Source organism: Megalops cyprinoides, chromosome 19, assembly GCF_013368585.1.
Source record: "Megalops cyprinoides isolate fMegCyp1 chromosome 19, fMegCyp1.pri, whole genome shotgun sequence".
NCBI lineage: Eukaryota > Metazoa > Chordata > Actinopteri > Elopiformes > Megalopidae > Megalops > Megalops cyprinoides.
In genome coordinates this window covers 12,952,912-12,980,185 of record NC_050601.1, presented here as the reverse complement: position 1 = coordinate 12,980,185, position 27,274 = coordinate 12,952,912, and the positions used below count along the sequence as shown (strand labels likewise).

General features: G+C 44.3%; 1 protein-coding gene across 1 annotated transcript in view; it reads left to right on the top strand.

Annotated features, from left to right (window-relative positions):
* The first annotated feature begins 442 nt into the window (after positions 1-442).
* LOC118794617 (ankyrin repeat and fibronectin type-III domain-containing protein 1-like) overlaps positions 443-27,274 on the top strand; it is a 113,409-nt gene continuing 86,577 nt past the window's right edge. The window contains exons 1-3 of the mRNA XM_036552872.1: positions 443-1,014; positions 10,245-10,435; positions 14,835-15,043. Coding sequence (XP_036408765.1) covers positions 893-1,014; positions 10,245-10,435; positions 14,835-15,043 — 522 coding nt within the window. The 5' untranslated portion in view covers positions 443-892. The remainder of the gene's footprint in view (positions 1,015-10,244; positions 10,436-14,834; positions 15,044-27,274) is intronic.

Sequence of the window (27,274 nt, the reverse complement as noted above, 5' to 3'; positions counted from 1 at the left end):
GAATATATCTGAATGGCAACATTGTTTCCAGTGGGAAATGAAAAGGAATATTCAGCAGTGCCCTCAGAAAATTCGATGGATGCTGTTTCCCCAGTTACCACGGAGAAGCACAAGCAAAAATGTAAGCAGAAAACACAGACCCTCCCCAGAATATACATACACACATTCCCGCTCTCCACAGAATCCCATGCTAATCCTTGTAATGTAATCCTTTCCTTCTTTTGTTGAATTCATCCTTCAATTTAGTTTGGTATCCTGATATTTTAAAAATGTGATAGAGCATGGTGTGTGTGCGTGTGTGTGTGTGTGTTTCTGTGTCAGAGAGAAAGCAGAGAGTGGGATAGTGTGAGTATGTGCGAATGAGAGAGGGAGAGTCACAGAGAGAGAGGCGAGGAGAGAGAGGGAGGGAGAAAGAAAAAGAGAGAAAGGGAGGGAGAGGGCGAGCAAGAGAGAGAGAGTGAGAGATATGGATTGTGGGATGCCAGATGCTCTAGTTCAGAGTGCTTTTAAAAAAAGGAAACAGAGATACTGACACCAAACTGAGCTTCACAGACTGCAGTCTCCCCAGGGCTGAGAACAGCTGCAGGGGTATACCAGTACTCTCTGCTGCTCCAAAAGCAAAGCCAAGCATCGCTATTTTCACAGACATCCCGCGTGGATGTGCGCTGCTCTGAGGCAAAGCACGGACGTTGCTCCTGCTTCTGATTTCCACGTTATTCCTTGGAATAAGGGAAAGGTGCAAGCAGAATAGGAGCTAGGAACATGGGCTGTCCTGACAGGTAGATCCAGGATTGCAGCTGGAACCCGACACCAGTGGACAGTTGGCACTGTGGCTGGCTGAAAGACCCGGGACAAACAGACACAGACCAAGACACAGACAAAAGGAAGTAGGATGTCAAGTTTTGGGAAACTTACAGATTACTTCATCCGGCGAAAGTCTCAGGAGGAGCTGCGTGGGGGCAGGAGAGACTCTCAGAGAAGTGGCAGCTATTGCTGCACTGTAGCTGAAGCCAGGTAATGAGTGTTTGCGTGCATGCATGCAGGCATGCACATGTGCATGTATCTGTGTGTGTGTTTGTGTTTGCATATATGTATGTGGGTGACAGTGCATGTAAGATGAAAAACATGGATTCCCTTTATTCCATTTTTCATTTCTGACTATTCAGAGGCTGCAAGATCATGTGTAATTTGTCACAACAATGATTATGCATTCAAAATCTTTATATTTGGCTCAAATATATCTGCACGCAGGTGATAAAATATTCAGAAACAAAGAATGGTAAATATTGTGCTCTTGCTGCTTCATGAATGCTATACCATGCAGCATACAGGGCCACCCAAAACACTGCAAAGGATGTTACTACAGTCTGACTACAGTGTAACTCCAACTGGAGTTCAGTGTGTTTTATTTCCCTGATAACATTTAGAGCCTCTGTCCTCCCCCGAACGCTGTAATTTTGTCTGTTTATGCAACACATGTACGCCTACATTGTTTGAATGTCTTAGTAAAAATAATGACATTAGCTCTGTGTGTGTGTGCGCGTGTGTGCGCGTGCGCGCGTGCGTGTGTGTGCGTGCGTGTGTGCGTGTGTGGTCTTTGTTGTTTCTGAGCCTGTATACACAGGAAAGGTTCCCCCATTGACAGCAGTACAGTTATGTCTCAACTTACTTTAGTGAATGAAACCTGCAGCTCTAGATGTGAAAACATGACATCAATAAGACTTCAAATTCTGTGAAGATGAACACATCGAGCCAAGTGAGACAGGCACCTGGTGGTCATGATCTGTTTCTGATACTCTAGAAGGACCTCTGTATTAACAAGCATCAGTAGAGGGCTATGTGGGTCACTTTCATTCAGCAGAGGAAACATTAATTTCTTGTGAGGTGTGTGCCAGAAATTTTGCTGCAGTTTCAGTTGTTATCTCATGTCACTGTTGTGTTAGCAGTGAAGTCAGACAGTAAGTATGGTGTTTATAGTTACATAACCAATGCCTTGAAGTGTAAAATCTTGAAATGAAAAGATAACATTTGTACATCCACCAACCTTCATGGGTTCAGAGTAGAAAATATAATCGAATATTTAAAGGAACACCGTGCTGTAACACTCTCAAGAGATTCTTTGTTCATTCAGGGCAATATTTTGATCTTAAATATTTGACAACCTTCACAGTCAAAATGCTGCTGTCAATATCACTAATCTCCTCAAACCAGTAAAGCTTCTGGCTGTCGGTTCTCCTCTGAATGAAATTTGATTTCATCTTTCTTCAACATCTGTCTGTGAGTGGTAATGTGTTTCACACTGTAACCTCATGACGGCGAGAAAAAAAAAAAAAAACACTAATGTGAATTGCCTCATGCCTCAGTCACAAGCTAAGCGTTTGTATCTCATTAAGTTGCCTGTGAAAGCAAGATAAGAAGATGACAAGATCTGTCAAGTTAAGAGCACAGCACAAACGATGGAGTCAAAGTGAAAATGTGTATATAGGGCAAGATTGATCTGGCCTTGGGGATTTTACCCAGGGGAATCTGTTCTGTGCGTGGTTAGCATTTTTTTATCTGCCACTCACAGCATTGAGCGTGCTGAAGTTAATGAGGAAACAACATTGTAATATTGGATTAGAAAACCTGATGTAAACAACCCATCTCTAATATGCATAAAAGTACTACATTATTTGATGCTTGAGAAAACATTCAACTGTATCATTATCTGAATAATCGTGCAGAAACATGAGTACTCCATGTACTATACGCTCGTCTCTGTGTACTTTGTATCTCTCAGGTCTGTCATTGGATGCCTCATGTATAATGCTGTCTACATCATTGACGCACATTTGAGTGCTGAATGAAGTGTGACTTTAAGTGCCATTATTAAGTGTTTAAATTTATACCCAATAGGGCAGAGGGATTGTTCTCAATAAATCTAGGTTCTGCGTCAGACAGACATGGCAGTTATTACTGACACCCCATTTCCCTGGTGTGACTCATGGTAAAGGAAAAGGAAGTTTTTTATTTCTATAGGATGTTGAGTACAGTGTCTAATTATCTGTGTGTCTATCTATATATTTATATCTATATAAACCAAAAACAATTTCCCTAGATGCAAAACAAAAAAAAACAAAATTATTGAAATCTGTATTTCGGACTAATACTTTGAGCAGTGAATCCATCACCTCTAGGCTTTGAAATAACTGTCACAACTTTAACCAGACACCAAACACCAATCAGCTTTCAGCTTGCAATTTATTAATTATACCAAGCACCAATCAACTAGTAGCATTCAACAGAATTCAAACAACAAGCTCCAGTCCACAGTCCAGCCATTGTCTATAAATGTGAGTAACCAACCAACAATCATATTTCCAAAAAAATGCAGACAGCATGGAAGATCAGCATGAAAGTAGCAGTTCAAATACAGACTGTCAGAGAACATTGGGGAATATTTGCACTGGTAAGGGATTAAAGATTCTCACAAAGTGCTCTGAGAGCTTTTCTTTCCTGCATGAAGATCCCATCATAAAAATGCATGACCATGCTACGATCAGTAGACATCTCCTATTGAATATCGTGTAAGTGTGTATGCTCTTACCAGTATAGCTTTGTACATTCAAAACACAGTACACTTGCTTAGCACACAACCAGTAATCAAAACACCCAGTATTTTACTGACTTTTTCCAGTAAATACATAAGGAGGAATGATGGCCCCACCAGTCTGTCTACTGCTTTTTCTTTTAATTGCTGTCAAATATTCCACCATGGCAGCTATATTATGCAATCCAGTTAACATTACTAGTAAAGAAGACTAACTGTATTTGATATATTAAAAAAACACGTTTATTGCTTTGCCCAGCGCTCAATACAGCATGCAAATTTTAATAGTTGATTTCCATATATGGTGGTGATGCATCATGAGTATGCAGATCTTGTAATCAATGACATTTATAGTGGTGAAAATGACAGGCAGTATTGCATTTCAATGCATCTGATCAGTTAATTTTACACAACCGGAAAGACCTGAGCACTACGCTGTAGTTCCAGTCAGCAGATTATGAAATGTTTGTACATACTGATTTTGTGGTAATAAATATTTCAGGCTGCTTGGCGAAAATTGATTAAAAGCTAATTATTCCTTGTGACCTGCTTTGGAGAAGGATGATCCTCTCTCTCGCTCACTGGCTCGCACCACGGAGACTACTTGTCAGTGCGGTGAGAAGTCAGCACATATCCACAGACTTCATCTAAAGCTCCAAAAACAAACACACGCAGCAGGGAGGTAGCCTCAGGGAGATTGCCGGGCCTTTTACTGGCCTCAAAGGAAGTGTAAATGCAGTATATGCTCACTGTGCCCAGTCTTTGATATGAATGAGTTGTGCCTCCAGCCTTCTCTCCGAGCTGCACTCCCTGCAGGATAATAGAGGGGAACAGACAGACGGGGCTGTGCCAGCGCTAAAACTAGCTTCGATATCACGCGTCAGGGATCAGGTCGGTGAATTATTAAAAGAAATAAGGAAATGCTCTTTGAACAAATCGATAGTCCTCTTTCAAGTCCTCAAATCCTGTGTGAAACTACCAGACTACCAGTTGAATAAAAGAAAGGATACCAAAACATCAAATTTGACAATGACTCTGTGCTAATTCCAAATGTATGTTCTTCAATGGTCATAATATATCGAGGGTTTTATGACAATCGACCAGGGCATTACTGGAATTGGTGGCCTCTGTAACTTGCTGTGCAAGGAGCAAGGAATCACATATAAGAGGCTCTTTTTAATCATATCTCTGCAAGTGAATAATCTTCCCCTGATAAAATTTCTACTAATTTAGACAATACATTTTGTAGCTGTTTGTGTGAAAACAGCATGGCCATCTCTGAACAGATCAAAGAGAGCCCGATGACTAGAAATTGTACAATACCCTTGAGGGAAAACTTTGTGCTTTCTGGCTTGGAAGCACATTGATTGTTTTTCCATGTGAGTCATCTCAGAAGTGACTGAGAGCCAGTGTGACATTTTTTGCAATTATCATTTCACGTCATAACCTCGAGCAGGTCAGCCTCTCATTGTTCACCTGCTACTTGTGCTGCCTGTGATGTTTCATTTGGTTGGCTCTAATTGCACTCGAATCTCAGAGCGACGCGTCTAGTCGTCCGCTCCATGCTGAGAGCCTATATTCATTCGCTTTCCTTTAGAACAAGCACAGAGACAGGTCAACTCGGGCCAATGTGAGATAGTGACTAAAAGATTTCCCAGCATGCACAGGCTGTACACAGACTCTTTCCTATGCTCATCCCGCACAAATTGCACTATTCTGAGAGGATTCAGCACCAAGGACAGAGCAGCGCACTCTCTCCCCTGATATGAGTTCATGTGAGAGCAGAGTGGAGTTTACTCTCTCACATTGGAAATGATGAAAAATGTGATAATACCGATGGTGCTCCAAAAACAAAAATTCAAAGCATTTCTGTGCTGATGAATCTGCTTATTTTGCACATTTAAAAACATTTACTGTGGCATTGCAATCTCAAAAAGTATGCTTGGGTGCCATAAATTCTTTATTCCACTCCGACACAACAGAACAGCAAAAAGCTGCTGGAAACACTATCTAGGATGTTGGAACATGTTGGGGCTGTGTTAGGGAAGCGTATTAGTGTTCCCTTTTTCATTTCATGTTAGCTATAGTGATAACAGTGCTGTAACATGCCCCCACCTGGACGTAAACTGTAATACTACAGCAGCAGAGCTTCCAGTAAGTAGGGCTGTAACAGCTAAAACACCACGTGTAATGATACTTAGCTGCCACTATAATGCTCTTTTCTGTGATTGAAGAACTGATTGTGGCCAGGAGTAGAAAGTGCTCTTTCTGTCTTTTTTTTTTTTTTTTTTCCTCAGAGAATTTTGGAGTTGCTTAGCAACAGGTTTTGCTCTCGATTTGCCATGTGACTGGCACAACAGGCTGCCCAGATCTGCTGGAGCGGGGGCATGTCCTGCATTTGCACCCCGAGTTCTCTCTTGGGAGCCCCTGACTGTCTCTCTGGTATTCTGTGCTTGATGCTCGGGTATCAGGAGACTGAGGTGGAACAAGGGAAGGCCTGCAGTGTGTGTGTGTGTGTGTGTGTGTGTGTGTGCGTGCGTGCGTGTGTTAAAAAGCTCATAAATAGAATAATAGGTGTGCTTCCCTTATCCCACCTACTTGATATTGTTTGTACTTTGTACTTTATACCTCTAGATGCATTGATATAGAAACTAATATGTTAATGTTTTAATAAAATGACAAGCCATTGCAAACTTGGCTTTGCAAACTTGCAAACGGTCTTTAATGATGCACACTATAGAGTATTGTAATTTATACTTCTGGCACCTGTTTCAGTATGTCTGTCCTCTGGATTTTGCACTTGTATGGCAAATGAGTGCAGTCACTGCACTGCATCAATCTGGCACACAGTAGCTCCAGGACAGATGTGATTTTTCAGTAGTGACCGGTGAGCCCCAAGGTGTAATTACAACTATTTAATTTTTCAGGTTTTTATAATATCCTTGCTTGTATATACAGATCGTGTATGTGTTTATTTTCTTCAAACACTTGCACTCTTTGAATATAAAATACAGCATATGTAAAATTGGAAGGACACCTGCATCTTCCATAGTGTTGAGGGACCTTCTCTCAGCAGCTGCCATCTTGCCTTGCCAAACTGACTAGGTAAATGTCTGGAAATCATCAGGCCATTTTTGGTACCCTGAATTGTTTGGGCCAGAACAATAGTATTGTGACCTTATAGTGTTAAAGGATATCCTATATGTGGTAATGCAAAATTGATGAACTTGATAGTTGGTGATAGATAACCTTGTTATATACCCAAAGAAGAGTTGGATTAAAAAAACTCTATTAAACATTCCAGGTCAATGGCCCCATGACTTGTTTTTTTTACATAGCTACATAACTGTCATATTTCAGTTCCATTGAATGAACAAGACTAAACCATACCAGCTAAAATAAATTACAGTAGGTTTATGGGGCCAGAACAGGGCAATTAATTATAATTAAAAATGTGATGCCAATTTTTTAAATCAATTGCATGCTTTAACATAAGCACCATAGCTGTGTTATGAGCTATAATAATGATGAGAAATATCATAAAAGGGTTTTTGGTGGATTTCCCCTTTAAGTGTGTTGTCTTTTAATTCAGATAATATCCAGAGACAAAGCTGCTGCCATTAACAGTTTTTATACCTTTCTACCCAACCTTTTCTGTCATCATGTCAGTCAAGGTTGAGTCTTTACTTAGCAAGTTCATTGATCATTCAGTACCTGCAGGAAAACTCAGGTGACTTCTATGAGAATAGAAACATCTCTTCTTTCCGCAGCTGCAGCTTTGGGTACAGACAAATTGTACAGAACAAATTGACCAATTTTGTACAGCTCATTTGCATTGAATTAATTTGCCCAAATGTACCAATGGTGAGATATTTGAAAGATTAATCCATAGTAGGGATATCACCATTCATTGCCATACAAAAAAATTCTTCCCTGCCATCTGGAGGGTTTTGCCATCAAGGGCAGCAAGTTTCATTGCTTTGTCCCTTCATTAGCGGATCCTCGACTCCGCTGATCAATGCCTTCTCAGTTGCGTCAGCTCTGACATCAGTGTATCTCCAGGAGGCAGCGATCAATGCAGGGGAGGTGCCTGTAATGAGGTTGCAGTGCGCGGGTGTAGATACAGAGAGGAGCCCCATGGTCATGGAGGACTGTGTAAATAACACTTAAACTTTCCCTCTCCCTGCCCTCCGCTGTTAAGTGCAGTCTTGCCACAGCCTCTACTGCTGCCATGTGAAATTACAGATAATGAAGTGTCTTTCTGCCTCCTGGCAGTTGCTGATAGAACCTCATGCAGGTGTGGGAGCTCTTCCCGTCTTCAGTCAATGCCATGGTCATGGGCAGCTGCTGCACTGTACTAGGGAGGATGCCCTAACAGCCTGCATTTGCTCCTCTCACTTTGTGACCATCTGTAGCAAGTCTCATGTAACGCTTACAAGAGCATTGTAAAGTTTTGCGTGACAAGACCTCTCTTTTTACTCTCTTGTGTGCACAGTTATGATGTTTTATCTGGCTCTTAGGTTATTTATGAGCTTTAGGCTCCTATCCTCTCTTTCCCTGCCTGTCTCCAGAGTTGGTAGATTTTATGCCTTAAATACATGTAAAACAGATTGACTTTTGGGTGAGAAGTGGTTAGACTTTCTACCTTCCGGTTTATTTTTAATATTTATCTTTTGTCGGTGTTGCCACACTTCAACAACCTTATTTCAGCCTTTCCATTCAATACTCAAGTCTGCTGATAGAAACCTTTCAGTGAAATTTCTGCATTTTCATCACTGTCTCCAGGCAATACATTGTGTATTGACACCTCAATTACTGGAGTGAATGTGAAATGGAATGTCTCAGAGGGGCTTATATTCCAGCCTGTTAAAGAAATTCGTTCATGGTTTCCACTGAAAGGTATCTTCTTCCCAGCTGGTTTGAGATGGTTCTGACTGGTGGTCTGTTTTCACAGCTTGAGGTCTCTTCTTTGTCTCAGCTATCAGGACCTTTGCAGTATGACTGACAATACAGAAGGCCAGAGGCAGTGACCCAGACCACAGATCCATCATTCCAAAAGCATAAGGGTGCCTTGGTAATGGAATACTGTCTAATACTGACCGTTTATCTATAATATTTCAGTAGGACTTTATGTCCAGTGCCCCAGATATACAGAATATTTTAAAGAGGAGCATGGAGGGACAGACTCCTAGGTACTTCGCAGTGCAGTGGTAAGAACTCCATTTCATACAGGAGATATATTTAATCTCTTTCTTTCAGTGTAGTGTCAGTAGTTCATTCAGGTGGAGGGCAGATAGACAATAAAAAATGGAATCTAGGTGGGAAAGACTCCGTACCATCTGGGGTGGAGGTTCAATCTATTTGGACGTTGAGAAAGTACTGCCCTATTTATATATAATTGTTTTTTAACAAAGTTTAGTTTCTGGGTGAATCTTGTTACCAGTGATTAGCTCTGTGTATGGTGGGCCCCCAGTGACATACAGTGCGGGGCCTATATCACCAAAGCAAGACAAAAAAATTTAATGACTTAAGGCAAAAAAACTATTGAGGTTAAATTATACACACTGACTGTCGTCCTTGGGAGACATCTGATATTTCAATTGTCATTAGAAAGGAGGGCTAATTATTTGGAATTGAGCATTTTATAAGGTCAGAGTACTCATTGCTATATCTCTCTTTCATCAAGAAACATTCCACTGCCTCTTGTATAGGTATTAACCTTTGTACCATGGTGATAAGAAAATATCAATATATCAAAATATAAAACTCTTTTCTTACCATATTTGTATCCAAGAATGCAACACATGAGCTAAAAGGCCAAAAAGCAGGGAAATTAGCTTTTTGTCTCAAAAGCTCCAAGATGGCCTCCTTGTTTCCTGCTAACATTAATCAGTTTCCTGCCAAAATGCTTGAATCAGTGGTTTTTATTCAAGGGACAGAGTATGACCACTTCTTTAGTGCACGCATAACCTTGACTTTTTGTGTTTTCTCTGCCTCTTCTGGCAAAGTGCAGTAGAAAAAGTGTTGAATAAGAGAGAGATTAATGCAGCTTGACCTGCAGCCAACGCACCGGCTGACACCACTGGGGCCTGGCTGATGTCCCATTGCATTTCATTGAGTAGCTCAGCACAAATGCCTTTTCATTATCACTTCATTGGGACAGATGTAATGAATGAACGCTTGTGCTTATGAGTAGCATAGACAGGCCTGTTTCAAACGCAGGCTGAACCCCACAGCCCGGGCTCGAAACCGACCATGTCAGATGCGGACAATGACCAAGAGCTTGCATTGGTGGGACAAATTGGATTTGTTCTGCTGGGAACAGGGGTAGGTAGGTAGGTCAGGGTTCTGTCGTTGCTCCTTTCTCAATATCCTGCGGCTCACATGGATCCTCCATCAGTTACCTAGATAGCATCTGGCGGATGCACCCATCCTTCAACAACATTTGCCTAATGGTACACTGTGGGACTTGTAGTGTGAAAAATAGCAGCTTGTCTGTGTAACCGAGGAATGCACCACCTTCTCCCTGCAGTCCTGAACGGGTTCAGGACATTATTGCAGTGGTGATAAGCCTAAAATAAGCTTCCTACTTCCTACAATATATTGTGCCTATGTTTGTTCTGATTGGTCAGTGTTGTCTCTGCCACACCCACAGGTCACTGGAAAAGAAGCTGCAGAGACCTCTCCTGGCCAAGTCCCGCACACTTCCCAGCATTCCTCAGTCCCCCACAGCCACCAGGATACACCACTACGACCTGGTGGGCAGCAGTCAGGATCAGAATCCCTCTCGCAGAAAACCAGCTCTAGGCACCAGCCTCCCTAAGATACCCTCACTGCCCGCTGCAGGTAAAGAGAACCAGGAACCATTACTCTGACTATTTCCAGATTTTGTCTGATCTGCCTTAGATGGATGTGTGGCTGATGGCCAGTGTGAGTTGGTATAGCACTTCGTGTTTCAGGTTATTGTGTCTCACCAACAGATCAAATATTGCAGACCCTGGAATGTTGTTTTGGGCACTGCATGTCTAGTATGTGCCTTTGTAAATACCTTGGTACGGTCACTCCCCGGGTCACATATGTTTGCTCACTGGGGTTGTGGAAGATGGAAGCAGAAATTTTGTTTCTAATGCTTTGGTTATTCCTCTTGTAGGAAGTTTGGCAGTTGCTACTGTTTATATGTGAATGCAGTATGCAGCAAAATTTCTTGCATGAAATCTTGGAGGTCCTGCTGCCCAGCTAGGAGTAAGCATTGTTAAAGAAAAACACTAACCCGTTTGGAATGACTGTGCCATCGACTGCTCTGCTGCTGTGGTTGGGCTCATGCCAGTCCCGCTTCTCAACTTCTCAACAGTGCACTGCTTTCCGGCAGTTCTTCCTAAAAATATCGTCCTGGCAACCATCCCGACATCTTTCAGACAGTATGTTAGTGTTTTAAATCTTCAAATTAAGTCCCTCTCCTTCCCAGTCAACTTGAATTAACGGCCCAGCATAAATATTAATGAGCCATTACCTCATGCTGCTCCCAATGAGTTATGTGCCTGCTTGCTATGTTTACACAGGTAGTTAAATAAATATAATAACAAATAACTGTAATAGCTTGTAAAAGGAGCTGGGTTTTAAGTGCCACCAATGGCATAATGACAGCATAAGACAAACTGCATAAGAGTACAGTGGGGGTGCGAGTGGGCCGAGCCAATTTACTAGCAGCTCAGGTCAGTTTGCAGTGGAAATGCTTCCAGTTTACCTTGGGTTAACCCAACTACAGCTGAGGCTGGTCAGTGAAAACACATCTTGCACTGTGATAGGGGTGTTCGGAGTGTATTCTGATATAGCTGGCTGTTCACTTCTATCAGATTTACATATGGATGTCTCTGTTGCAACAGGCTTGATAAGTATACAATATGCACAGTATAGGTATACAGTATGTCCACACATTAATAGATTGTATTATAATGTATTAATAATAATGTATTATGTAGGTCACTGTGGTCAAATTCATTTTATCCCACCGCTGCTGTTCACATTTTAGAATGAAATGAAGTGCAGAAAAGTAGGTGACTAATCTCTTGTGGCACAACGGGAACATTAAACATTTCTAAATGCAGCCTTTGGAGAGGAAACCCGCTGTTCCCTGGCCTATTCACAGACCTGCTGCTGGCGCTGGCTTCAGGGGCTAGCGTCTGGAAAAGCACAAAAGGTGCCGCTTATCTGACAGCTGGTCTGAAGCGCACAGGGAGAGCTGCTTTGAGCAGCTCTGATTCGTGTCGGACATACGTTCAAGCTCCTGACGCTCTCCTTTTTTTGCCTCTAGGAGATTCCCTTCAGCCTTTGATATCTGACTCACTGACTACAGCCCATGCCTGCTGCCCTGGTAAAACTCGCTGCGAACTGCTGTGCACCATTGTTACAGATTCAGGTTGTCCTGCGTAGAGCTAGCTGCTGATTTAAGACCCAAGGTTTAGCTCTGTAGATGATGAAAGTGTTCTTGCTGAAGGCAAGTATTAGGAGCTGGCACAAGCATGTTTTGGCATATGCTGAGTGTTTCTACAGTTCGCAAAAGTGTGGATTACAGAAGAGTTACATATTGGCACTAAACTGATAAGTAGGACTTAATTATTTGTTTTCTTAGTAGGTGGCATCATGCAGGGTGACTTACAGTACAAAGCTTTTCTATAACCAGAGGCAAAGCGGGTTCATTACCTTCCTCTGAATTTGCATCTGTCAGAAATGTATCTACCATCTTCTGGTTAGGGATTCCAGTTCACTTTGTGCCCTACCGCAAGGCCAGCCATGAGAAAGGGAGAAGGTTGTGGGCCATTTTAGCAATCCATCAATCATGAATTTTCCCTCTCAGGGCTGTCCCCCCCAAATTATTACTCCTTTTGTGCATGCCTAGCTTGCACAGCAGATCTGACAACCAGTGATGAGCTGTCAGCTGTGGTGCAAGAATCATAGGGTCCGAGTCAGACTTTCTAGTGGCTAAAGAAGTGCCTGTTTCAGGGGCTTAAATTGGTCTTAACATGAGAGCAAAAGATATTAGACCTGATTCTAGATGTATCTGTAATCCATTCATATGGGGAGACAGGGTCTTTACTTCTCATCTATCACAGGTATGTTCTGTAGCTGTTTTTGAGGGGCAAAAGGGAGTGTAGATTCTGCTGTTTCTCTCACTGTGATGCTGGAAAGCGCTGGGTTTGAGGTGTTCGCTTAATGCTGTTTGAAGCAGGGAGCATTAGTTCGGGTAAAGAAGCTTTAATAATCAACTTTTAAGCACCCAACCCTTTACACAACCATCACACGCAGCACCGTGCTGTTGATAAAACGCACAGCAGCAGAGCGTAAGAAAATAAATCGCTAAACCTAAACCCACAAAATTAGAAATGTGGGATAAGGAATGGCAGAGACCTCCAACAAAAATATGTAAATGGTGCAGCGGTCATGACATTTAGTAATACATATTTGAAATGCTGTCGCATTTAGGCTATTGCTGTAGTTACTTTGGTATTTGTAATTTGCAATGTAGCCTCCACTGCACTGTAAGTCAATCTGGATAAAGTGTTTGCCACAACAGTAAGAAACAATCTTGTAAATTGCATTAAATTCCCTAGATGTATCCTGTCCCCACCCCACCCCCTACCCCCCCACAGTTTTTACATAACGTTGTTATGAGAAAAGGGATCCAGGAACTGCCACCTTAGTGCATTGGAGCTTATGTAGTGTTATACACTGCACCGGATGCTGATCTAAATAGGTTTGGCAGGGCGCAGGTGTGTGCAAATCCTCGCTGACCTTTTCATCCAATTGAAGATGCGTTTTCCTGCGGTAATAACAGTGCTGGATTTCAATCTGAGCCGTAATTTAAACCTAAAACATTGTTTTCCTCTCATCTCTTTCCTGTTGCTATCATTGTTTGAGCGATCTCTTCCTCTAATGAGTCAGATAGGGGCTTTATTCAGGGCAGTCAGGAGCCTCGTTTTCTCAGAAAGACAGAGAGTAGGTGGAACAGATGTTTTTCTCCCTTTCTATTCTTTTCCCCATGCCTTTCCAAACCAAAAAGGTTGTGGTTTTTGAATTCCATTTATTAGCTCATGCAGCTTGTGTTTTGTATATTATCGGTTGAAAGAGCTGGAACTTTGCAGAGGCATTTTGGGTAAATGTCCTTTAAAGGGTGTGATAGCAGTGCACTGCCTGAGATTGGATTCGAAGTCCAGTTCCCTAACCACTGCATCCCTTCAGCTCACCCTGTGTTTCTCATGCCCGCAGCCCTGGGAGTTGGAACTCTTCAGTACCCAGGAACATCTGAACAATATGTTTTGATTCCATGAGCATTCCTTTGGCAATGATGTGAAAGTCCGGAAGAATGTCGCACCGAGCTTTTGAGATGTTCCATCTATGTAATCCCCTCCCATTCATGTCAGGCTGAGGATGCCACCTGAAGACTACCTGCTGGCTACTTGTGCCAAGCTCAGACGAGGTGTTTCCATTTTAGGCTTCGGCCTGTCTCTTCCCTTTTCCGAATGAAAAGACTCATGTCCACGGCTGCTTTTGTTGCTTGGCAACCATTGTCACCATGTGTTTCAGACTGAGTGAAAGGCATAGCACATTCCCAATTCAAGTCACTGTCACACATGCCCCCCCCCAATCCCCCCAAGGAAGAATGGCTCATGTCTACCCTCAGGTGTTCATTAGGAAGATGATTCTTACTCCTGTTCTTTTTTTAATTCATTGGGGTGTCATGTTACTCAGGGTACGGAGCTGAATTCCTTCCCAGCAATTCAGAACTTGGCATCGTGTCCCCTGGGACATTACAGAAACAACATGCAGGGAAAATAGACTGCCAGTGTATTTTTGATCTTGACACTACATCTCTATTTTTATGAATTGTGCAACGGCAATATGTAAACATTCATAGTCCGCACATTTAAATATTTCATTTTGTCTCCCCTGGCTGTTTCTCTGTTCTGTGTGGTTTTCATCCCCCCCCCCCCCAAAATCCTTTCCTTTCATCCAGTGAACCCCTCCCTCTACCCACCTTGCCTGCCTCATTGCTTCTCCATTTACTTTCCTATTTCGCATTTACACTCCCTCTCTACCCTCCCCAACACGTCTTACACGTCATTCATCTTTTCCTCTGCATTTAAAATTCCTCGCCTCTCAGTCTTCACATTTCTGTGACTTTTCCCTACTGTTCCTATCTCCTGGAACAGTACTTCTCCTCACCCCTCCCTCTCTTTCTCTCTCTCAGGGGAGACATGGTCTCTGAGAGATGACATCGGGCTGTGCACAGGGGCAAGGCCACGCCCCCAATCGCCGCTCTCCCACTTCCGCGCCCGGGCTGCCGACTTACGCAAGAGCATGTCATTGGATGAGCAGTTGGGCATCGGGAAGCCCGGTGGCCCGCCCACCGACGGCAAGAGCCAGTGCAGCGGCAAAGGGAAACTCAAGAGGAAGTTTGTAAGTAGCACGTCCTGTTCTGCTCCTGCACTTCCTCCCAGAATTGTGTTGTTTTACCTTTGGGTAAAGGCCAATTAATTGTGCTTGGTGGTCTTTTGTGCAATGAGGAACAGATGAGAAATGGCCAGGAGATCAGGCAGGAGACAAAGAGGAGACAGGGAGGCCAGCAGGGAGGTGGTGATTGGTGATGGTGCTTGGTGATGGTGAACGTTGGTGATTTCATGTTATGTTTTTTTTTATTTGCTCTGCCCCTGCCACCTTAGATCAGAGGCGATTACACTTTCTGAACCAAAATAAAACAGTGCATAAAGCTGTTAAGACACTAGGGCAAGATTTCTCAGTACAGTCAGTGACGGACAATCACATGCACGATGGCAGATGGACCCAAACTCATTGTGACAGGACGGGTTTTTTCTTGAGGTGACTGTCATTCATTCCTTTTGTGGTGGGGGTAAGACTGCATTTTTGTTTGTGGATCAGTTTTGCCATGTCAAGGCCTTTGGTATGTCAGCTTCCACTCACAGACGAAAATTCTTTCATGTTCATGCATATTATGAATTATAAATGTGCGCCGTACTTTTGAACCTCCCTTTCAATAGTCTGTAAGATGTGTGTTGTAAGATAAAACCTGCAGCCTGTCATCCTTGTGGCTTTCTCAAGCGGCATTTTTGAGGCTCGATTATGAATTCCCTCCATGTCTCCTTCACTCACTCCTGTCTCTGAATAAATACACCCTGTTGTTCTTGCCATAAATAACAGAACCACTGTCCTTTGCTGTCATAACAGATCTGCGGAATTCGGCTGAAAAGCCTACACAGATTCTACCAGGGCAACACGGTTGGGTGCAGATGCGCCATCCTGGCTCCAAGTGCATCAGACACACCCTCTGTAACCCTCACGGCCTTGTTGTCATAGCGAATCTGAAAGGTCCTTCACGCAAACAAAAATACAACAGACAAGGGTTCATCAGCGTTAATACAGGCAACTTGTATGACAGACATCACTCTTCACATCACTGATAATCCAATTACACAGAGCCATGACTCAGACTCATCGTTACAGCTCCACATATAGGTCCTCCGATCTACTCTAGCCTGTTCTTTTATCTGAAGGGTCCTGTCTGTCGAAGTATTGAAACTCTTGTTATACTTACTTTTCACATTGTAAAATATGGATCTTGTCTTATGTGAAGTAGTGTAGCCCTGACGCTGGGATCGGCATTCCTGCAAATGCATCGTAATCTCTTAACCATTTCAGGGCTGGATCAGTATAATACCTTCAGTGTCTGAGAGAGGGTGGTAAGCTGGGAAGCCTTAGAAGATGGACTTGGAACATAGAACTACAGCAGCCTGAGACTGCCTCAAGGACAGTTCCTAGTGTAGTTCATAAATATCTGGCTTATCTCTTTCTGTAGTAATTTATATTGAGTCTGGTCCTTCTTGCTGACCCTGCCTTTTGGACTGATAGGTAACTGCTTCTTTCACAAAAACCGCAGCCAGGTTGTTTTCTCTGTATGTGATTTTGCTGTCTTAGATGAAACATGAAAAGCGTAAGATGGACATTCAATTTTCCACAAGCAGTCTTTCAATGACTGCAGAAAGAGAAAAAAGAATGGGTAGTGAATCTCCAGGACAGTATCCAATCTCAAAAACGAATAAAAAAAAATCTATGATGTTTTTTGGTTTACTATATTAACAAATGATTTTCATATCTGAGAAAATACTCATGCTTAGGGTGTTCGTAAAGGCTCTGTTTTGTTGTCAATTCTCAAATGATTTGAAGAGAGATTATCAGAAAAGGCATCATATTTGCAGGGAACTCTTGTTTAAGACCGCAGTGCTGGACTCACTTTGGATCCTGGTGCCCTTAGTCCATGTCAAAATGTATATTTAAATGTTAACTGTTCATTTATTGAAAAGGTATATAGTGGTTCTGTGATTAAAAAAAAAGCAGTGAGTGCTCAGTTACATATGCAGTTCATATCAAAATTGTATGTAAAACTCTGCATTTTGATGCTTGGGATGTCCAGACAGTCCCCTGTGTTCATTTTCAAAGGCGCACTGCCTTTTTTTATTAGGAATCTTGAAAAAGATTTCAAGCTCCGGTTGTGGGAATGCTAACTGATCTTTTGTGGGAATGCTAACTGGAATGCTTGTGGGAATGCTAACTGATCTTTTTAAGGGGAACTATTATTCATTTTACAGAGAACATCCCTTGTTGACCTTTAATACTTGGCGCAGTATCTCAGTGGTCACACTCAGTGCTGTGGAGAGGATTCATTTTTCAACACCGCTCTGAGTTTGAAGGAAAGGTTGAACGATGGGATTATCAAAGTTTAAATGGACTGCCATTGTTCCTGGACATTCTTCATCATTAGTAGCTGATATAATTGTAATTAGGTTTTAATATTCATTTTAAGGATCAGGAGACTATAATCCAGGCCCTGTGAGTAGAGCGGCATCTGAGAAAGGATGTGCAGGGTTTTATCTGAGCGTGAGGCACGAGGGATTTGCAGGGATACTCTGAACATGAGTCATAAGAGGAAACATGCATATACCGTTTCTGCTGTCTCTGCACCTTTAAAACCAGGATTTTCATGAGATTGCAGCAGCGGGGTGCAACATGGATTAAGAAATCATTGCAGAGGCTCCAGGAAATTCATGACAGGATGAGACTGGACCAGCAAGGCTCCATACCTGAACCTAATCCTGCTGGCGCTCGGCTGATTTCAGACCTGTCACTGCAGAGTTAAAGGACACCAGTATTGCTTCAGAGCGATAATGTATAACAATAATATATACCAATATCTGAGCATCTGTCCATGTCTCCAATCTACAAGCATAAGGGAAACTACCAGTGCATCTACACTTAAAAAAATCGACAAGTTACAAAGACTTTGAAACTGTCACAGCATAAAACTGCAATTGGGCAATGCCTGCAGTGCAGTGCAGTGTCTAGTTTTGAGGGCTCCACTTTCTAATGGCCATTTAGAAACTTGTCCCCATGGGAACCCTTCTGTCTGATGAGATGGAGAGGTGCTCAGTGACACGTGGTGACACAATCTTACATATTATTCTTTTTGCCTGCTGTCCTTATTCCTTTGTATTCAATTGACGAACTGCCTTTTGTTCTCAAAGAGCAGGTCAGTATTCATATGTATGAAAAGAACCTATTTCTATGTATTTGTTGGTTGGTAATATGTTGCCTTCAGAGGGGGAAGACTGTGAGATCTAAGGTATGAATAGTAGTAGTCGCTGTAACTCCATCCTCGGGGATGTATTGTATTTGTTCAGGTAAGGTTCTTTCTCTTACCCATTTCACTGTTGCTCACCATTCACAGCCAGACACTTACGATGACATCACTCCTAAGTGGCTCTAACAGATCAGAGGGAATTTGAAAGCTGCCAGTTCTTGTGGGATCATAAAGCACCTCTTGTAAAAGTCTGTTAAATTTGTATTTTTATGCTGTACTGCAATGAGGTTTCACAATCAACATGGCTCTTTAAATGAAAACATGATTGCACATACATGTCATATTTAAACATTCTTTTCACGTGTGTCACAATTATATAACCATTTAGGTAATAATGGCAAGGTGAAACAACAGTGAAGCCACGGTGCTTATATTTTCAGATGAAATTTGTTTGACCCATTTTCTGTTCTGCTGGCTGCAGTTGATTAAAAATGCTGCTTTTTGAAGAGGCACACAAAGACCTGCCTCTCCCCGGAGATGGCTGTTGTTCAGTAAATGATATTTGTGATTGGTAATTATTTTCTGCATAATGGCATCATTGAGACAGCCATCGCGTTGAGTGACAGGCTCCAAAGTCGCTGTAAGATTTGTGCCGTTGATTGACTGCGGCCCTCATATCTGCTGTCCGGCTCCTTTAAAAAGCCTGCTGGTGGTGTTCTATGAGTAAACAAAGGCCTGGAAAAATTGTTTGACTGGGTGCATAAAATCAGTCTTTTTGGGGTTCCAAATCGCATACTTTCATACTGTGTGCCTATGTTTTCTCTTGTAGGTACTGCATAGCGTACTGGCGTGTCCCTATCTTCAAGACTGCAAGAGTTCAATACACATAAAATTGGTTAGCTGTGGAATACTTGTGATCCACAACTACACAACTGCTTCTGAAAACAGAAGAAGTTTAGCTTCACAGTTCATTTGAATGTTTATTGGCTTGTATCCTTTTCGTCAGCTATTCATTTACACTGTGTCTTGTGTGTTTTCCTGTCAAGGTCTGGTAGGAGAGCCCGATGTTCACACATTCCGCTGGCTTTCCTCTTCTTGGCTAATATGCTCACATGGAGCTTTCAGCTAAACTGACAGAGCTCCACCAATGTTAATGCAAATGTAAAAGCCAGAGCAAAGGCTGTTATGGCTTATTAAAGAGGATGCCATGCCGTTTTCTGCCACGCTAACCATGACCCTCACACACCCAAAGACCTGGCTCTAATTTGCAGTCATTGACTCCAGCAACACCGCCAAGCCCTGCTCTGTAATCCTTAATGCCCTCTCCGGGATGCGAGTCTGCCTGCGTTTGGCAGCTGTGTCTGTTTACATCACCGCAATTAAGACAGAATGTGCTTGCTTTGCGGACAGTTTCAGTTTTTTTTTTTTTTTTTGCTCATTTGATTTCTCAGCCACATGTGCCAGCGCAGATCTGGAGAAAATCAGTGTCTTGGTTGGTTGATAAGGGAGTATGGCATGAGCATAAGCAGAGAGATTTTTCTCTATGCTGTTAACTCTTTAGTTACTGATGTCTTGCAGACCACTCTTGCTGTTCCAATGCATATTACAGCCACTAGAGGGCAGGTATTGTACTCATTGCCATTTCATTTGCTATTTCTTTTTGTGCTCAGTGTTATGGAATGTGAGTCCTTTCTCATTGTCTAAAGAAGCACTCTATACAGTTTCATCTTGCTAGTTGGTCTAGATGTGGTTTAGGGCATGTTGAAAGGGACCAGATCTGTTCTGAAGTCATTTCTATTCTGAATCTTTTGTTAACAACTCTCTAGGCCAAAATATTTGACAAGTGCGGCATCTTTGACAATACAACATGTTACGTTACATTACATTACATTATTGCCATTTAGCAGATGCTCTTATCCAGAGCGATTTACAGTTTCATCCATTTACACAGCTGGATATTTATTGAGGCCGTTGTGGGTTAAGTGCCTTGACAAAGGGTACAGCAGCAGCGCCCCAGTGGCCCTCCTGGCCCTGCTCCTTACTGCTACACCACATGTTGGACATTTCAAGCATCAAACACCAGGTGCATGTGATAACCTTCTAATGCCTGTGATTTGTGTCAGTGCATGTGAACACACTGCAACTCAGCCACACATACTGCCACAAAGGAGTCAGGTTTCAGTTTTCAGTTAACACATTTGATTATACGCCTCCACCCCCCACTGGTCTGCATTAGACCTTGGCATAATTAAAATTCTTCGTTACAATGCTTGTCAATGAGCAGCTCCGATGTGTGAAGAGGTACCGTCAATCGGGGGGGGGGCGACGACTGTGATCTGGATGTCTGTGTGTGTTTGACCTAGGCGCCTCCCAGAGCCTTTAATACCCACAATCCCCGGCATTCCTGAGGCGGGAGCTCAGAGAACAGGCCCCGGGGGGGTCAGGGGCTTAACCTCTGGACACGCTCCCTGATCTATAGAAAATGTAGATATAGAATATAGATCAGCAGTCTCATCTTGGCAGACCCTGTACCGTGCGCATGAGCGTGAATGAGGAACAGTGGAATAACTGGGATATTTCTAGTGTTCATTTCTATGCTTTTTATGCAGTAAAAACAGTTCTGTAGGGATATATTAATATCCAGGTGTTGTAACTCCTGAACACAGCTACGTTTTGACCATCCCCCCTGTCCTGAACCACTAGTGGAATATGGGATGCTGTTAATAGTGAGAATGACCAGTGGCCTAGAAAAGGCCCCCAGGGGCCAGCTTTAGCAAGATGGGCAGTACCCAGGACTTCCCCAGCCCATTCAAGGTGAAAGCCCTGGAGCTGCTGTCTTTGAGTGTTAAAGGATCAGATATCAAAGATGCCTCGATTTACGCTGCACTGGGGCCCGTTTGATCCTCCTCTCACGGTTTTTGCGGTCAGTCAATAGCTATTGAACAGTGAGGTCTGCTCAAGTCTGCGGAATCCCACCAAGGCTTTATAATTGGTCGATTCCAATACAAATACCCTCACACCCTACACAGGCTTTGCATTTGTCTTTGTCACAGGCATTCCTATACGTAATGACCGGGCTCTGCTCTAAGCAGAATGCACAGTCTGTCTCAGTGACAGTGCAGCGCGTTCAGCAGAACCTTTCAGCCTTAAGGGCTGCAGCATTGGTCCTCAGGTTCTGACCAGCGAAATCTCCACTGTCTAGACAGTGTAAGTCAAACGATGAAAAAGGGCTGGGCCAATTTGTGTCAATCTCCTGCTGTCAGATGGAATTTGAACAGTTGCATAGTGTCATGTAAAATACACGTGAAACATTGTTTATTTCACCAGCTGAACATTGTGGTACAAAAGTATGTGCTTCCCTGGTGAACAGTCCTTTTGTCACACAATGTACCATCCCTGAGAACTCCAGCGTGTGTGCTCAGAATTCATCAGAATTTAAATGAAACCGGTCGCTGCACCCACCATTTCTGGTCGCCCCCTCACTCCTGCTAGCTGACACAGGACTGCTCATACAGACTTTCCACACCTACCTTGGTCAGAGACGCTCCAACTCTTTCAAATGGGTCATAGAATGAACAGAGAGCGGTGCTCGATATAAATATCTCACCACTCCCACAGCCTAATCACCAGGCAGAACAGCAGATACTTGTGTTAAGCAGTTCAGTAATCTGTTACCTCTGGATATTTGTGCGTTAGAAAAAAAAAACTGCGTATTCAGAATGTGAACTGGCCCGGTGTTATCATCAAAAGAACAGCATGCCTGCGGAGACCCGCAGAGAGTGTGAGCAACTCAAAACTGTGCTGTGTGGAGCCGGTCCTGGGGCTGCCTCCATGCTCGCTGTCCTTATGGTGCACACATGGCAGTAGCTTACATCAGTGTTGCTCCGTCTTTTGATGGAAAATCTCCAACACAAAAAAAGATTGCAGGATATGGCAGCGACTACATCCAAGATAAAGCAGCCAGGTGTAATTTTACATTACATTACATTATCCTGATTTAGCAGACGCTCTTCTCCAGAGTGACTTACATGGGTTACAGTTTTTACATGTAGTTTATTTATACGGCTGGATATTTACTGAGGCAATTGTGGGTTAAGTGCCTTGCCCAAGGATACAACAGCAGTGCCCCAGCGGACTGAACTTTCAGTTACCACTATGCTGCACTGCCTCCTAATTTTGTGAGGTGTGCTAGGTAGCTGTGTGATTGAACCCTGGCTGTGGTGTGGTTAGTTAGCATTCAGTATATTCAGCGCTGAAGAGTTCAGCTCAGGCTCTGCAGGAGGAGTGAGGGAGGCTCAGATGGTGCTGCGCTGTGCCGTTAAGCTCGAGCTGTCCGTCAGAGACGCCTATCTGGAGCAGTCCTAATGGCTCGCTCGGGTGCTGTTCTCACGTACGACATCCGAGAGGCTCCGGCTATCAACGTGTTTAATAGCGGACCGTGCGTCGGAGTACATCTCCCTCTCTGCGCGGTGTGAAAATGATAATGGATGTGCTCCTACTTGCTGAGTCCCGGGAGACTCTCCTCCCTGCCAGTTATCTGTGTGCCTGACAGCTCCTCCCTGTCACAGCCTCCTCCACCACTCTCCATCCTCTGCTCCTCGGCACCGTGCTCCTCCAGCTGACGTTACTGTGAAACAAAAGATATTTCATTAATTTATGGCTACATTCATTTTCAGTGATTCAGCAGATAAGATAAAAAAAAAAAAACTCATTAAATCACATCATTTTATGCTCGTCTCCATTCAACCAAATGCAAGAGACTGCAGTTCCTATGGTCAGCCACCAGATGGCGATCCAAGCTAGCGGGAGACTCAAAGCCCTGAATGCATGTTCAGTCTCGGTGCTGCAAACAAGCGCATTGCCCCTTGGTAGCGGGGCTATGATAAACCGTAAGAGGCATATTGGGTCTCTGGGCCATGACAGCCGGGGTCGCGAGCACCTTTCCGGCAGCCCCTTCAGGGCTCAACAATGACTCATGCCCTCAATGACTCAGACGTGCGTCATAGACCACAGAGAAGAGCTACAAGTGGCACCATAGCTTCCGTAAAAAAAGTGTTGGCACTATAATTAACAGAGGTTTTCATCGCAGTCCAAGGAATTAAATGGTGAATGGTTGGAAGTCATTGCTGGCCTATCTCTCCACGCTACTTTCTGAGTGGAGTGCTCCTTTATGTGATGTTCATGCAGTACAAGCAGGTATCGTGACGTCACTGTCTCAGCGGCCAGGAAAACGTCCCTTCCACCCACAGACTTGCTATCTCACTGTTTCCCCCTTTTCATTCTTCCTTTCCTTTCTCTCCTGCTTTTAGCCTCCTTTCCCGTCCCTCCTTCTCTCTTTTTGACTCTTTCCTATTTTCTCTCGCCATGGTATTTGCCAATCAAGAGCGACATCAATTAGGACAGACAGAATCCAAGACAAAGGAAGGAAAATGGACCCCTTTTCCCAAGGCCCCCTCTATACCTGACTGCCTGTGGGGAGGCGGTAAAAAAGAAGCCGAAAAAAGAAAAATTGCACAAACGCGCGCACCCACACACTCACACACTTATAATGGCATGGGAATTTTTTCTGTTACTGGTTTCGTTGCCGATGGTAACCAAACTAAATGGTCCTCATTAAGTATTTAGACGGAGGCCTCTCTTCGGCATCGCGGCCCCTCCCCTCTTTCACTTCCATTTATCCCCCTCTATTCTTTCTGTCGACGGAGGAGCGCAGGCAGGTTTTTGGAGCCCGGTCACCTCGAGGATTATTGAGATTAGATTGGAAAAGCGCTAATGAGAGCAAATAACACCCCCCCCCCCCTCCATCCCCCTCAACCGTCTCCCTCTCCCTCTTGATATCATTGGGTTCAAATGGCTTTCTCTCTCTCTCTCTCTCTCTCTCTCTCTCATGCAGCTTTTCTCCACAGGGCCCCATTTTGAAACAGTGCTGTTTTAATCTTATGTGTAGAACTATTGTGTCCCTCAGAATTCCACAGACTATGTCTCATCACTGAGCGATAGATGAGACTGCACACCAGTCACATAGCTTTTCCATGGACAACTCCAACTCCTTTTCAGTGTCCCAGATACAGCTCCAGCTTCTCTGCAGTCTCAAATAAAGCTCCTAAAACTCTGTAGTGTCCCAGATACAGCTCCAACTACCCTGCAGTGTCCCAAACACATCTCCTAATACTCTGCAGTGTCTCAAATACAGCTCCAACTGCTCATCAGTGTCTCAAATACAGCTCCAGAGAAGTGTCCAAGAAACGGCTCCATTTATTCTCCCTCTGTTCTAGTGTCTCAGGGCCAGCTCCACTTTCTCTGCCATGCCTCAGTGGCAAAACAAAGCCCCCGTCTTATCCCAAGCCCGACATGAGCCCTTTGTTGAAGGGTTCATAAATCACACATTCATCTCATAACATGCAGCTTATATTTAGATCAATGTGGTTTCATGTATGTGTGGGTATAAAGACATGCGTAGAAGTGCATTCATGCCCTGCATGTGCAGAGCTTAATTTGTCACAAATCTCAATGTACTTATAAAGCTGCACAATTCAAATGGGTAGCTTTTCTGCATGGGTAAATGGGATTCATACAGCGTAAAATGAACTGAGGCCATCTGAACCAAGCACCCTGCCCAAGGGTACAGCTGCAGTGGTCCACCTGGGAATCATAGTGGTGATTTGTGGGTTATGAGCCCTGTTCTTTGTCACTACACCACGCTGTTGCCCTATGATCACATGAAAGTCTCCCACTTCTGGATGCTCTAGATGGAGCTGTGGTGGTGGAAAGAATTGGGTGGAGTGGTGCTGGAGGGGGGGTGGGGCCAAGTATCGCAGGTGTCCCGGTCCTGGCAGCAGGCTCTCAGGGGGTAGGAGGATGGGGGGGTGGGGGGTGCTGTGGGGGTGAAGGTATTCTGGCAGTGGGTGGATGCCAGGCAGCTGGCTTTCGACAGCACCGGTGACAGGAGCCAGCAGGCCCACGCCACCGAAAGGCCCTCCTCACCAGAGCAATTTCAACAATTTCAAGCATCATTAAAGGTGCAGAAAAGCACAATAAAACTCCCGAGTTCTCCCTCCCAGTTGGACCGGGGCAAGGTCACTTGCACGGACGCGGTGTTTTTTGCTGTGCTCTCCGAAGCTCTGCGCCTTCGCTTTTCCTCGTTCTGCCCCGGCTTTTTCGCTTATTTTCGCTCTGTTTTTGTTGTAACGAAGTACGAAAATTTTCCATCCTGATAAATTGAACGCAGCCATTCGAGCCAAAGCGCGGCCGCATTCCACAACCCGGAGAATCCAGACGGAACCCTAAAATGCGAGGACTTCGGCGATAAACGCTGTCGAAATGTGGCGGAGGCAGCTCGCTGTGGTCAGGGGGAACACACAGTGGCCCTCTCTCTGCCCCCCTGTTATCACACAGACTCTGACAATCCTTTCCCCACCCGCCAGACTCCCTGTCTGCTCTGTCACTTTCTTTAATTGGAAGTGGCCTACCAGTGCTCTTTATTTGCATTGCGGAGGTTAAAGCGCTCCTCCTTAATTTACATTCCGGCAACACTTTCAAATAATGGTCACAGTTTCCTAGCAATCGGTGTGCGGCTATGAGGGAGGGGCATAAATGCGGCTGGGGTTTGCCCTGCGAAAGGGAGGGGAGAGCCGCAGATATCCGGCCCTTATCTCCGAGATGGTAGGGCAGCTTATTGATTTTTTTTTTTTTGGGGAGTTTCTATTTTAGGTTTGGCGTGTGTGTGTGTGTGTGTGTGTGTGTGTGTGTGTGTGCGCACTCTGTAGTTCAGCAGTCTAAACTGAGAGGACTGGGGTGGTAATAGGAATTGGGAGCAGGCTTTCTTCTGACTTCAAAAGTGAGCGGCCTGATTTCTCCCTTTCAGCGACAGTGCTCCCCCCCCCCCCCCCCCAAGTCTGCCTCTGCTCCTCTCTCTATCTGAAGATTCCTGCCATTTTAATACCTGTGATTCTGGAGCGAGGCCACATTGCTGGGAGGCTGACTTTGAGGGGGGGGGGGGATGACAGACTGCTGCCGCCTGCCTCTCAACGATCCGCTTCACAGTCACGGGTTCGTTCAGACTCCCGGAATCGCTCCTGACAAAGAAGGAAAACCGAGGGAAAAGAACAGAGGAAGGGTTGTTTCAGAACCATTTCACACAGTAAAGGCCTATCCTCTGCCTTCCTTTCACAGTGAGGAACAGAGAGTATATGTGTGTGTGCGCTACTCTCTAAGTGGCGCATCAATGGTGGATCTTTTTGTCTTCCTAAATCATTTTCTGCCAAAATGTTTAGCCAATCTGTTGGTACACTCCCAGGCACCAGAGCGCTTGTGATTCCACAGAAGGCCGGCTGCACTATGCAGCGGGGTCAGGTTCCTGGCGGTCTTCAGAGGTTATGAAGGAAGAGGTCATGGCATACTGTAATCCGAGTTACTTCACCTAGTCATGGAATCTAAAGAATCCATGTGTTAGCAGTCCATGCGTCCAGGGCTTTGAGCTAGGAAAACAGTTGAGCTCCGCATTCATCCTTTGGAGATGTGTTACACCCTGTGCACCCAAACCAGTCCCTGTGGCGCGGTGTTTCGATTGATCTTGCTGGGAATTACACACTTTGGTACAGGGACTGAGAATGGAACGGTATTGAGTGTAAGTGGGGAGATCTGCGTCGCCCCCCCCATCCCCCCCACCCCCCCTCCAGCTCTGGCTGGACCCTGCGTATCATTCCACTGGTGTTTCTCTGCAGCTTGCGGCCGGCATGCCGAGACAACCACAGCCTTGTGTTGTGTTTTTTTTTTTTTTTTGAACACAGCAAGCAAAGCCTAATCTCTGAAATGTGGGTTCTCTCTAGGTCCGAGGGGAAGTGTGGAGGTGGGAGTAGGTTGTGGGGTTGGGAGGGGGGGGGGTGGGGGGGTGATGTGGGAGGCATGTTGTTTTTATCGTGCGTCCTGCTCTTTCTGTTGTGGTTTCGCCTGCTGGGCCCAGCGTTCCCCCGTCGCCCTCCGACAGTCTCGATCCGTTCTGAATCAGAAACCCACCCCCCCCTCCCCATACACACACA